The sequence below is a fragment of the Patiria miniata genome, unplaced genomic scaffold (assembly GCF_015706575.1).
Source record: "Patiria miniata isolate m_02_andy unplaced genomic scaffold, ASM1570657v1 HiC_scaffold_3, whole genome shotgun sequence".
Taxonomy (NCBI): domain Eukaryota; kingdom Metazoa; phylum Echinodermata; class Asteroidea; order Valvatida; family Asterinidae; genus Patiria; species Patiria miniata.
In genome coordinates, this window is record NW_024037069.1 from 1,394,509 (window position 1) to 1,408,324 (window position 13,816).

Below are 13,816 nucleotides of genomic sequence, written 5' to 3' on the forward strand. Positions count from 1 at the left end.
TTTGTACACTTGACTTGGCGTCGGGGTACTGGCAAGTCGCTCTGGATGAGGACGCCAGCCAAAAGTCAACATTTGTTGTGAGAAGCGGGTTGTACCGGTGGAAATGCATGCCTTTTGGGCTGTGCAATGCCCCGGCGACATTTGAGCGGCTCATGGAAAAGGTCATGGCCGGCTTGCAGTGGGAAATCCTGCTGATTTATTTGGATGACATCATCGTGTTTGGTCAGTCGGTGATGGAGACCCTAGAACGTCTCCGAGTTGTGTTGGACAGGCTAAGAAACGCTGGGCTTAAACTCAAGCCCAGCAAGTGTCATTTGTTTCGGAGGTCGGTGGCTTACCTAGGGCACATTGTGTCCTCAGAAGGGGTAGCAACAGATCCTCAGAAGATTGAGGCAGTGGCAAATTGGCCGGTTCCAAGGTGTGTACGAGATGTGCGAAGCTTTTTAGGCCTCGCATCGTACTACCGGAAGTTCATAAAGGGGTTTGCAGAAGTGGCGAGTCCACTTCATGCGTTAACCGAGAAGTCAAGAGAGTTTAAGTGGACTGAGAGTTGTCAAGAGGCATTTGACGAGCTGAAGGGCAGGCTTCAAGCCGCCCCAGTTTTGTCATATCCAATGCCCGAGGGTGACTTCATCCTGGACACCGATGCCAGTGGTGAAGGTATCGGGGCAGTGTTGTCGCAGGTCCAGGGTGGTGACGAGAAAGTGCTTGCTTATGCGAGCCGGAAGCTCAGCAAACCTGAGCGAAATTACTGTGTCACTCGTAAAGAGTTGTTGGCTGTGGTTGTGTACTTGAAGTATTTCAAACAATATTTGTACGGCCGCAGGTTGACGGTCAGAACTGACCATGCCGCATTGCGGTGGGTACTTAATTTTAAGAACCTCGAGGGTCAGCTGGCGAGGTGGATTGAGGTCCTATCTCAGTATGACTTGGTCATTGAGCACAGGAGTGGCAAGAAGCATGGTAATGCTGATGGGTTGTCGAGACGGCAATGCAAACAGTGCGGCCGTGAGGAGGTGGTCAAGGAGGATGAGGCAACTGGTGTGGTACCCGAGGTTCAGCCTCGGGGGAGTGAGTTTTTGGTTAGGGGCGTAGCTGCCCAACCAACCCTGTCTCGCAGTGCTTTAAAGGAAGCACAGTCACAGGATGACACCATGAGTTGGCTCAGGAAGTTGAAAGAGGACGGTGATAGTCGTCCTGAGTGGAAGACGGTTTCGCACTTGTCGGCAGCCTGTAAGACCTACTGGTCACAGTGGGACCAGTTAGAGGTCCGAGATGGAGTTCTACATAGGAGGTGGGACTCCGACGACGGAAAGTCCATCCGGTGGCTGTTGGTTTTGCCACTGAAGTTTCGGAAAGAAATTCTGTCGGAGTTGCATGGTGGGCAATTTGGGGGTCAGCAAGACTCTGGCCAAAGTCAAAGCCAGGTACTTCTGGCCAGGCATGTCTGCGGACGTGCGGTCTTTTCTCCGAGGTTGCAATGTCTGCGCCAGGAGAAAGTCGGCTGCCAAGAAGAGGGTTGCGCCCCTACAGCAGTATCGAGTTGGTGTTCCGATGGAGCGAGTAGCAATAGACTTGCTCGGGCCATTGCCCGTCACGGACAATGGTAATCGTTGGGTGATGGTGGTTGGCGACTACTGCACTAAGTGGATGGAAGCATTTCCGCTTCCTGACGCTACTGCAGTTACAGTCGCGCACACTTTGGTGACTGAGTTTGTCTGTCGATTCGGGGTGCCCCAAGAACTTCACTCTGATCAGGGCACAAACTTTGAGTCAGAAGTGTTCAGGGAAATGTGCCAAATTCTTGGCATTTCGAAAACTCGGACAACCGCCTATAATCCGAAATCGGACGGCATGGTTGAGAGGTTTAACAAAACCTTGGTCAACATCGTGGCGATGCTCCTTGACCCTAGGCGTAGGCAGAAGGACTGGGATGAGTTCCTCCCCTTTGCGACCTTCGCTTATAGGTGCACGCCGCAAGACTCGATTGGGGAATCGCCCAACATGATGATGTTGGGGCGAGAGGTGAGTGTCCCAGTGGATCTGGTGACAGGGTGTCCTGAAGTTGAGGTGGAAGCCACTGCAGACTTCGCTGAAACATTGCGAAGTAATATGTAGGAGGCCCACAATAGGGCGAGGAATTGTCTCGGGAAAAGTGCCCGGAGGCAAAAGAAGAATTTTGACAGGAGAGCGTCTCAGCATGGGTTGAGAGAGGGCCAATTTGTGTGGCTACACAACCCTGCGAAGAAAAAGCACATGTCCCCCAAACTACAACTTAGGTGGGAAGGACCATGGCTTGTTGTCAAGAAGTTGTCAGATGTGACAGTTCGGATCCAGCTTAAGCGTAATGGCAAGCCAAAGGTAGTCCATGTAGACCGACTAAAACCGTATGTCGGTGAGGCAATCGAACCGTGGGATTGTCAGTCCAGGGATGAGGTGACAGAAAGCCTCCCCATGGATGCAATCCCCGAGGTTCAAGATGACAGAGAGTCGTCTGAGGAGTTGGCTGAAGTGGCCGAAAATGAGGTTCCTGTGGAGGATTCCATCACTGAAGATTTGAGTCCGGGTAGTCCAGCCGATCAGTCAGAACGGCAGGATGAGTCAGCACCAAGACGGTACCCAAGACGGGCCCACAAATTGCCCCTTCGGTATCGTTAGAGTCCAGATTTGTTGTTGAGGTCATCTAAGGGATGAGGCTCCAGTCTCCCCTGTTTCATCCCCTGCATCCTCCACTCCCCCACTGGAAGAGTTGGCGAGAGCATCCCAGCCACGCCCGAAGTGTCCCATTCAAGAGAGACATCCCCCTGTTGAAGATGAGGACGGCAACTGTGCGGGTCCAGTCATCATCTCAGACGTGGCCGGATGGCAACATCATCGTCTCCCGAAGAGAACTACCGGATGAGCTACAAGCAAGTGTCCGTTGATGAGAACGGGCGTCCCGTCCCGAAGTGAACGACGCGTTCCAGTTAATGTTTTGTGTATTTAATCAATTTTCTAAAGTTTTCTAAGGTTTTAAACAGTTCTAATATTCACGTTCTTAAATGTTTACTTAAAAGTTTTGTTGAAAGCTTCATAAATGTTTTTATAAAAGTTTATTGTCGGTAAGGAAAAAAAAAGTGTATTTATCTAATGGAAAAATTCGTTGTTTAAACTCTGTAAAATTTATCCCAGTTAAATCATGTAAATTTCGATTTGCGAAAATTTTGCCATCAAATTTAATGTACATTTCATCAGTCTAAGATTATCCTTAAATTTCTGCCTTTAATCTGTGTAAAATAAGTGCAAATTTTCCCCTTAATTTTTGTGTGAATATTTAATGAACTAAAATTTCGCCTAGACGAGTGTAACTTTCCTTAAATTTCTTGTGAATATCTAATGAGCAAAAATGTGATTCAGAAGCTGTACGATAATTACCTGTGAAATCTTGTGAATATTTAATTAGCAAATTTTGGTGAAGTTGGACATGTACATTGATTCTCGACACGTTGTACTGTGCACTTAGAATCTTGTGCATGTTTAATGAGCTGAATTTTGGTGTTCTTGCACATGTGAAACACTTGTACATGTTAGTTACATGTAGGTAGGGTACATGTTATATTTCGCACATGTTAAGCACATGTACACATGTAAAGTACATGTGAGGAAGGTACATGTTATATTTTGTGAATATTTAATGAACTTTAATATCAGCTTCCTCTCTTATGTTTTCTTTTGAATTTCAAAGATGAAGTTAAACTTTATGTTTTCTATTGTAATTCAAAGAAAAAGTTAAGTCTTATGTTTTCTTTTGAATTTTATGGATGAAGTTAAGCTTTAAGTTTTGTATTGAATTATTTTGAAGATGTTAAGATGTAGTCACACTTTCCTTTTATTTTTGAATTATGGCTTTAGAGTATGGGGACATCCTCTGCCATGCTCGGGTCCTTGTGGCGGAAAGTGATTAGTTGTGACGTCATACCATAGCACTAACGCTTAATCACTTGTGTGCAGTGACCGGGCGGAGCTTACGAGCTCCGTGGGCTGCTGCGCGTACGTGATTGGCCAATAACTCCCATAAGTTTAGCGCACCATAGGATTAGTACACGCACATGGTTTGTAGACATGACGTAGCGTCTACATGTACCTGGTATATAAATGCGTGCCTGGGGAGCGCGCTCTGTTTAGAAGTTTAGCAGTTTGGGTTTAGAACGCGCATTGGTACATGGTTTAGCCTAGTTGTTGGGACTGATTGCTGCTAGTTGTGGAGATCGTTGTTAGGTGAGATACTATAGCTTGTTGAGTGTATAGTTTTGGGGCTCATCTGTTTAGAGTGTTGAGTGCCGGGTGTAGCTGCGACAGCGGGCAGAGAAGTAGGTGAATTACTGGTACCCTGCTTATGTGAAATTGCTTAGGCGATTTGTGTACAAAGTCTGTGTAGCTGTACTGGGGTCGCGCTGGTATGTGTAGCTGAATTCTGGCTTACACGCACGGCGTAGCGGGTACCCTGCTAACGGACTGTATACATTGCTAAGCGGCTGTTGTGTGCTTGTGACGCTGTGTTTGGCTAACTTAGCGATTCATTACTAGCGCTGTGCATAGTTGCTCATTGCTGCCATTGTTGTCTAGTGCTTAATGCTGTGTGCGTTGTTGCATAGACGAGCAGCGGGCTCTCTCCGGTAACTAAGGACCCTGTTAATAAAACAACCCACCGAATCACATCCTAATTGTTGTACTTGATTATTGTTGAATAAATTACGATCATTGTTGTTTGAGATTACCGACAATTCTGCTTCCGGTGTTTATGTTTACAGGTTTATTGTGCAATTAATTAACGGAGATAATTAATCAACACTCATTCATAATCGGGCGGTAGATTTCCACCAAAACGGACCTGCACCCTTAGCCTTGAAGGTCGCTCTGAGTGATCTCTCGTCTAGGGAAGAGCCTTGGTTTGGGAAGATTGTCTTCACCCCACTAGGAGTCAGACTTATCCTAACAGACTTAGGTTGGCCCGGGGGTTCCCGCCACAGATGTATCACATTCACATTTCCAACAGCAGCTCATTAAAGTGTCTAACGTCTGAATTTATGGGAATGGCCCTGCTGTGAAAAGTGGTCTGTCTTATACCTTGTATGGACTGTAACCCTCGTTTGTGTATCTTCCCTAACACATGCGAAGTAACACCATTGAGTTAGTACTCAATAAGGTCCAACTCCTACAGTACATTGACCACAATTCTAGTGATAATTTGCATTCGTAAACGCGCCACTGCCGGTAGGTTTCTAGACCTTGACTAAGGAAATAAATGTGTGTAAACACTATATTAACGACTGGTTGGAGTCTGAATCGGCATTTCAGACTCCAACCAGTCCTAAAGATAGTGTTAAATACCGACAAAGCACATATGTATTCCGATTCATAAATACGGTAAAAAAAATCAAACCTCGTAGGTCCAAAAGGTTAAAACAAGTCAAAAATTAAATTCCCCAACGATTTTGTTCAACAATTTTTTTTTTTTTTCGAAACACCCCTCTTGCTATTTAATGGAATGTCCACCTCGAAAGTAAGACAAAAACTACTCCTTTTATGGAGATTGGCGCGCGTACTGCGCGATGATGCGCAGATGCAGCTGTGGTGAGTGCATTGGGGGTTTGTGACTATAAAATACTGATTCACTGGTAGTATTGCGCATGCCTTCGTGATGATTGTGAACGTTCAACTAATAAAACGGTCAGGCACTGGATTTCATAGGAGTCTAAACTTCATGTGACACTTAAGACCAGCCATCCATGTCTTTATCATCCGTTTAAGACCGGCCACGTGATGAGCGCGCGACCAATAGAAATTGGTAAACTGTTCTAGGTATTTATGAGTGGTATTTAATTTAACGTTTCTGCCTTGTACATGAAAACAAACTTGGCATGGCAACAACTCGGCAACAACTAGATCAACATATCCCTGGCAGGCTTGGGTGCGCCTTGCGTCATTCGCCTCTCACACTTCTTGCTCACACTTCTGTATGTAGTTTCTCACAATGTTTGCACTCGTTTTTTCTTTTCTTTATTTTTCTCACTGAATAATGCAGTGATCAGTTCGGTCTCAGCCCAAATCTGTACTCTGATGATTGACCTAGGCCCACGCGGTTGCGGCCAGCGCACGGGGAGATTTGTCCTGCCTCCGGGCGATCCTTGCACCTGTACAGGGGTCAGACTGGGCGGTCATTACCACCGCTACGCGCCTGAGATTCAGGGTGAGGATCCACCGTTGTATATGGACATGCTGCCGGAGGTGACTGCTGAGGTCATCGGCCATTGGTTCAACTGCACTGAGAGCAAACTGGAGGAGTCGACGTTTGGAGTAACCGAAACTGCCACAGAGGCGACTCCTAAAGTTTTCCCCTGGTCGACACCTGTCGCATCCAATCCTACCAATATGACAGCTGCAGCTGTCAGCACCATCCCTGAGCCGTCGCTGCCGCCTGCAGATTGTCAAGACATTTTGGATGCTGGTCAGAATTCTAGCGGCGTGTATACCATCCGGCACAAACGCCAGAATATGCAGGTCTACTGTCGCATGGAGCCTGAGTCGGGGAAAGGATACATAGTGAGTAATGTTCCTCATTTCCTCATGTTATATTTCAAAATTACATGGTTGGAAGGTGTTTTGCCAATTTGGCTCCCAGATCTATTTGACATTGAGAAACACATGGGGCCAAATCCGGCTTTCTGATTGGTCGAGAGCCCGTCAAAAATGTGCTGAATTACCTGGTTAGACGGGCTTCACTACTCAGCAAAAACGCCAGAATATGCAGGTCTACTGTCGCATGGAGTCGGGGAAAGGATATATAGTGAGCTAAGTTCCTTTTTAATGCTATATGTTACAATTTTGTTATAACATGGTTGGAAGATGTGTTGCCAATTTAGCTCCCAGATGGATTTGACGTTGAAAAACAAATACGTGAGGCAATTGTGTTTTCAACTTGTTGTACCGAGTATTGTTGTTGGTACAATTGAAATGCAATGTAACCGCTGTAAACTAAAACATACGCGTGCTTTGGATTACTGCACCACTGACGATAATTAAAAAACACGCGCTTATAGAATAACGGGAAGCCGGAAGTTGCACCCATACAAACTGAAAATATTTCATCTGCTCTTATATTTTGTAAATTTCCATCAATTTCGCAAAACAAAAATGCGATTAAAGCGACGAGAATTTCCAGCCTTATTTCTCCCCAAAATAAAATAAAATAAAAAGTTTTAGCTACTGACAGACACTGGTTGTTCTCGTCAATATTTTTCATTGGTGTGCCTATGACTGTTTCGATTGTTTGTTTGCTTACTCCACAAAATGCCTGTGACGTGTGTCCTGAAACGCTACGAATTTGCGTTCAGATTCACTACCAATGTTAAACCCAAACAATTAAGGGTATAATGCTGGTGGTAAATGTGATTCAGTTTTACCGTCACTAATATTGTTTCTGACAGGTGTTTCAGAGACGCCTAGACGGATCGGTGAGCTTCAACCGAACCTGGCAGGAGTACGCAGAGGGATTCGGAAATCTGACCGGAGAGTTCTGGCTGGGTAACCAGAAGCTGCACAGTCTGACTCGTAACTGGGGGCGGGAGTTGGTCATCACTCTGAACGCGTTTGATGGCGACGAGGCCCGTATTCGGTATAAGTACTTGAACGTAGACTCATCTGAAAACAAATACGAGCTGTTTGTCGACGGCTTTAGTGCGGAGAGTGGAGATTCAGGTATATAGAATCCCTGTGCGTTCATTATCCTTTACATCACTTTGAGACTTCTCCTTTTGTCTGCACTTTTGTCTGAGGTATAATTCTGGTTTAATTGCGCTGCTCTCATCCAATTACTAAAACAGTGACTATTTTTGAATAGTTTTTTTTTGGTCGAATAGTCGAACATGAATAATTTAGAAGCATAACGCATATCGCTGGCTTGAAGCAGGGTTGAAACTGTTGAATAGTTCGTTCGATGCCCATGCAGCATTGCATCATGGACATATTAAGCTAGATAACCAAGACAAATAAAGAAAGGAGCCCATGTCTACAAAAATAAACAAAAAAATATAGGAACCCTTTCTTATGCCATTTTATAAGTAGTCCCTTTATTAAAATTTCATGAAGCATTCGTCACCCATTAATGTATACGTATACTTATACAAGGTCTGACGACCCGTTCTTTCTGGTGCACACAGGTGATTCACTCTGGCGTCATAGTCATTATACTGACTTCTCAACTCCAGATAAGGACCATGACTCCGACGGGGAAAACTGCGCTGAGAAATTCCACGGAGGCTGGTGGTACGAGTACTGCGGTAGTGACATCTTCAGTTGGTTCAGTAGCAACCTGAACGGCTTGTACCACAACAATGCAACGGTCGATGATTACATGGGGATACAGTGGGTCAGCTGGAAGGGTAAACATGTCTCTCTTAAAGGGTGCGAAATGATGACGCGACCCAAATGGTAAGCGTAACCGGTGATAGAAAAGATCCACAATGGGACAGCAGTGCAACGAGGGGGTTAATTGGGGCCCAGAACTAAGATCGGAGTATTTCAGTATTTCAGAAATTCAGTTATCGCAGGATAGACTTCAGCCGCACCTTTTTAAAGAAACGATAATGTACGGACCATCTACCATTCTATGCTCGCAAATGTAAGCATTTCCCCATTAAAACATGCAAATGTTAATATTTGTCGTGAGAAAAAACATATCATTTTGTTTGAGAGCAGGGAGAATATATTTAATTTGAATAAGAAACAAACATTTCAATTGTTACGGCACTGGTACTGTTTCCCGAGGTTCCAGACTCACATCCAGCTTTTCTCTGTTAAGTTGAGCTGTGATCGAGAAGTGAACGGAGGTTAAGTCAGTTACCAGCCTGGGTTAACCATAAACCACGTATTTACAGTGATCCATTGTATTTTTTTTTAATTCTCTTTACCCTATCTATCGAGTATCGATATTAAAATAAAAGACATCCCCGTGTACTGAATTTCAGTCGAAACACGGTATACGTCACGAGGCGTATCATGCGAAATGCATCATGGGAAATACAAGACCATCCACTACAAGAGTAAATTCTCGTAGCAAATCTGCAGATTGGCAATCTTAGTACATGTACATGTAAATACGTAATTGTTTCGTGTGCGGTATATTATATCGTGTGGTGTACTAGTTGAAATGTTATGTCTGACATATCAAAAAGGCATGACTCTTCTCTTCACTATGGCGATTCGTAAAATGTATCTGGACTTTTTAAACAATTGTGATTTAGTGAATATTTATAGCACATGAATATTCAGTGTATTTTATATGTAAACAGCATGATATCAATTACTGATATTAACCACAAGAGAGCTTGGCGGAATATGTACCTTTTCATTTTTTTTCCATTAAATCACTGCTCTATTTTCGTTTTTATAACAAGCAATCGGTCCATATTGGAGCTGCCTGCAGATTGTCAAGAGATCTTGGATGCTGGTCAGACATCAAGTGGTGTGTATACCATCGAACACGCATGCCAGAATATGCAGGTCTACTGCCGCATGGAGCCGGAGTCGGGGAAAGGATACATAGTGAGTAAAGTTAGTGTTTATTTCAAAACCTTGCTGCATCTTACAAGACAAAAAGGTTCGATGGATTGTTAATGTAAATCCAAGAGGAATTGGAAACGTTGAAATGTTCTTTAAGGAAAACGTGCAATACCAAGCACTATTATAAGTGTTTTGGGAAGTGGGAAGTCCGTGCGTACGCGCACCGTTGAATATTGAACCAGTAATTGTAAGAGTAACAACATCGCACGAGAATTGGGAAAACGCACCATACAAACTGCACGTATTACTTGTCCCAGAAATCTGCACGGTCTTATTTGTTATACAAAACTGCAATTCAATCGAAGTGAGTAATATGGGCTCCCAAGCCAAAAGAATGTTTTTTTAAAATAAAAACCCGTTGGCTTAAGACGCATTCTCAAAGCTTGTCAATTATGTCCTCAGCCGATGTACAAAACAAATCTTATATTTCAAACTGTTCTGGATCAAAGGTCCATCGTCGTAAAAATAAATATTTTAAACCGCGATTGGCAAAATGTTTAATCTCAACGAACCTACTGGAAAAGTGCATCCCGTACACGTACATATATTTATTACCGTAGCTCATAATTATCGTTTCTGACAGGTATTTCAGAAACGCCTGGACGGCTCGGTGAGCTTCAACCGAACCTGGCAGGAGTACGCCGAGGGATTCGGGAATCTGACCGGAGAGTTCTGGCTGGGCAACCAGAAGCTGCGTGGTCTGACTGGTAACGGGGAGTGGGAGCTGGTCATCACTCTGAAGGCGTTTGATGGGGACGAAGCACGTGTTCGTTATGAGAAATTCTCCACGGAATCATCTGATGACAATTACGGGCTTTTTGTCGAATACTTCAATGAGGAGAGCGGACATGCAGGTATATAAAACCACATACGTTCAGTATCCTTTCCTTTAGAACCTCTCTTATAACACACATTTTTCGTACAGTTTTGTTCGAGTTTTTTTTCTAGTTTTTCTGCGCTTCTCTTATCATTATTACAATAAAAAGGACTGATACAAACTAATTTACTGATTGTTTGAATCTGCAGGCGATGATCTGTTTCTCCCCCATTCCGAATGAATGCTTCATCCGGCCTCTTGCTTATTAACATAACACACACATTATCATGCAGTGGGATATAATTATCCAAAATCAGTAGCGTAACAAAAATTGGAAACTCACCAATCGGGTTACAGGCAGCATTGAAATTGTTGACTAGTATGTTTTATATCACTATATTAGTTTCATCAGTAATTTCATCATGAACAAATTCAGATGACTATGTCTAAAATGCTAAATAAAGTAAGAAGACCATACCAACCTCGTCCCCAGGGTGTCAAGCAGTACGCGCCCACCACTACCTGCTCTCTCATCCTGGTGTTGGATCATTTGCATGTGCAAGATTTTGGAGCACGTATGCAAATGAGGAATAGTCTGGTGCCTGCCCGTGCGTTACATTTTCTTTTGTTTTTATATGCGGTGTCTGGGATAAAAAAACAGAATCAATTTGTCGCAGCGCGAGCATGGCGTGAGTAACGAAAACGCGTCATATTAATATCAACGAATTGAAAAGGAATGCGTTTCGAGAATGCGTGGCCGAATGATCGCGAAAACACGTACTGCAGGTTGTGAGTAACAACACTAAGTACACGATATAAATCCAATTCTAGCAAAATTGCCGTATCGAATCGGGATACAGGAAGAAAGTTCTATCCAGTGCTTACTATTGGAAATAAAGTAAGCACTGGGGACGAGGTTGAGACCATACCTTAAAAGGTATGATAAATACAGAGAAATCCGTTCGAAAGTCCCTTCCCTGCAAAGTCCCTTCCCTGCAATTTTCCTACAGATTTCTTTTTTTTTGTCATAGTGGTGCGGCATAGCCACAATATGCTAAAGTATTGTGCAAATTGTGATAAAAGCATGAAACTTCGCATGTTGATTCTTCATGCCATGACAAAATTTTTCAGATAAAAAAGCCTTTCATATTTGACCTCTGGTGCCCTTAAGAGGTCAATGAACTTTGCATGCAATATTCATTATTTTTGTTCTTCAAAAGTTCACTTTCCAATGACCCAAGTCTATGTCATAGGTCTTCATACAAAGAAAATAACGATCAGAATTGGAAAAATTCATATCTGACCTCTGGTGAGCTTTGAGAGGTCAAATCACCTTTGTAAAATTGTTGATAGCTATTTGTAAGATTTATTCTTTTAACCGCATTTTTTTCACGATTCATGTCTAAATAAAAGGTGTTCATGCTGTAAAGAGAATTTTCATATAGGTCATTTCATATTCAACCTCTGGTCAACTTACGAGAGGTCATGACCTTTGTAAAACAATAGCCTACATATGGATATTAATAACATTTTCATAATTGTAAATGCCACTTTTTTCATGATCCAAGTCTAAAGCTTGACTCTTGGTACCATGAAAAGAATTTTCAGATGCGGGGACATCATATATGACGTATAGATACCCTTGGAGAAGTCAATGAACTTTGTATATCTTAGTTGCCGTTATTTATCATATGTATTCTCCAAAACGCCGTTTTTTGGTGACCCAAGCGCCAATAGTGCAAAGAATGGTATTGCACCTATTATTTTACAGTCATGTTATAAATTCAACCCCACAAACAATTCTGAGGTGACCTCTGACCTCGTTTCTCCTTGTTTTATTGGCAGACGCAATATGATGGAGATTGGAGTAGAAATCTGTGGGTCTGTTTTGTAATGGAAAGTGTACATATGTCAAGCAATATTAACTCTTATGTACTTATTGCATCCCGCTGTATCCACTTGGACTTGGAATGCCACGTTTTTAACCTTTGTACCAAGACCAATGGTCACTGTAAGAGAGTGATGCTTGTGCGATGTGTCGCTTATATTCTTTCATTTCCTTATAAATAGGAAAATTGACATGGGAGGTCATGCAAAAACATTCTTTGGGGTCTGACTTCATGACACGTTGTAGAATAATTATTAAAATACACTCCTTTTGCTCTAATTAGACTTCAGTCATGAAAAATGGCATTTGGAAGATTAAACATGATAAATAACGGCCGGCAATCAGAGTACACAAAGTTCGTTGACCTCGCAAAGGTCATCAGAGGTCAAATTTAAAAATGTCGACATATCTGAAAATTTATATTATGGCACGAATGCTCAACATTTAGATATGGGTAATAAAAAAAATGGTGTTTTGAATAGTTAATCCTCTTAATATCTATAAATAGGATATGCAATGTTCATTGACCCCTTGAAGGTCATCAGAGGTCAGATATGAGATTCCTACTACGAAATTCTTTTCATAGCATGAGCCACTTAACATTATGACTTGGGGCTTGGGAAAAAAAGGGGTTTAAAGGGTATATCGTATAAATAACAGAGTTAGTGCAGTTAAAACAAACGTCATTGACCCTTTGGAAGGTCATCGAAGGTCACTTGTGATTTTTTTTGCATTTGGTCGTTATTTACATTGTATGAAGACTATACAAAGACTTAGGTCTTAGGAAAGTGATATTGTCAAGAACGATAGGTATAAATAGAGTATTCAGAGGTCATTGACCCCTCAAAGGTCACCAGGGGTCAGATATGAAATGCCTCCATATCTGAAAAATTTTGTCATGGCATGAAGGACCAACATGCGAACTTTCATGCTTTTATCACAAAATGCACAATTCTGTCCCTATGCCGCACCACTAGTTTGACAATCCTTCCTTTCTGATGCACGCAGGTGATTCACTCAGGAGTCACACTTCGCACTTCTCAACTCCAGACAAAGACCATGACTCCGACGGGGAAAACTGCGCTCAGAAATTCCACGGAGGCTGGTGGTATCACCGCTGCGGTAGCGACATCAGCGACCACTTCAAGAGCAACCTGAACGGCTTGTACTACAACAACACAGCAGTCGATGATTACATGGGGATACAGTGGGTCACCTGGAAGGGTAAACAGGTCTCTCTTAAAGGGTGTGAAATGATGACACGACGTGCACCGTATAACCTGTGATCGAAAGTATCCATATTAAAATACAACAATGAAACTCGGGGGATAGAGGGGACACCAAGCCCCAGTACAAAAAATGCACCTTTAAAGGTAATTTGCAGCATCTGCTGTTGCTGTAATTTTCAGACAACAATGGATTAGGGGGTTAATATTATAAGGCAAATATTGTTTCATAGACTTGTTTTGAGTTCAAAGATGCTGGAAAAACACCTTTTAAATGTGCGAGGC

The 13,816-nt window shown here is 42.9% G+C and overlaps 2 protein-coding genes across 2 annotated transcripts; both read left to right on the top strand.

Moving 5' to 3' along the window:
• The first annotated feature begins 1,620 nt into the window (after window positions 1-1,620).
• On the top strand, window positions 1,621-2,118 carry LOC119737998 (uncharacterized protein K02A2.6-like). The gene has a single exon (XM_038212697.1). It carries the CDS (start codon window positions 1,621-1,623, stop codon window positions 2,116-2,118), a length of 498 nt encoding a protein of 165 aa, XP_038068625.1.
• Window positions 2,119-6,049: 3,931 nt separating this feature from the next.
• LOC119736938 lies at window positions 6,050-13,783 on the top strand. Its single transcript, XM_038210975.1, has 6 exons — window positions 6,050-6,582; window positions 7,467-7,737; window positions 8,199-8,469; window positions 9,435-9,582; window positions 10,184-10,454; window positions 13,314-13,783. The coding sequence occupies exons 1-6, from the start codon at window positions 6,100-6,102 to the stop codon at window positions 13,589-13,591; spliced, it is 1,722 nt and encodes a 573-aa protein (XP_038066903.1). The 5' UTR covers window positions 6,050-6,099; the 3' UTR covers window positions 13,592-13,783.
• The last annotated feature ends 33 nt before the right edge of the window (window positions 13,784-13,816 follow it).

Coding starts and splice junctions, on each gene's coding strand:
- LOC119736938 (XM_038210975.1), top strand. CDS start 6,100: ATGATTGACCTAGGCCCACGCGGTTGCGGCCAGCGCACGGGGAGATTT. Junction 8,470..9,434: donor ATGATGACGCGACCCAAATG/GTAAGCGTAACC, acceptor TTTTATAACAAG/CAATCGGTCCATATTGGAGC. Junction 9,583..10,183: donor AGTCGGGGAAAGGATACATA/GTGAGTAAAGTT, acceptor CGTTTCTGACAG/GTATTTCAGAAACGCCTGGA.
- LOC119737998 (XM_038212697.1), top strand. CDS start 1,621: ATGGTGGTTGGCGACTACTGCACTAAGTGGATGGAAGCATTTCCGCTT.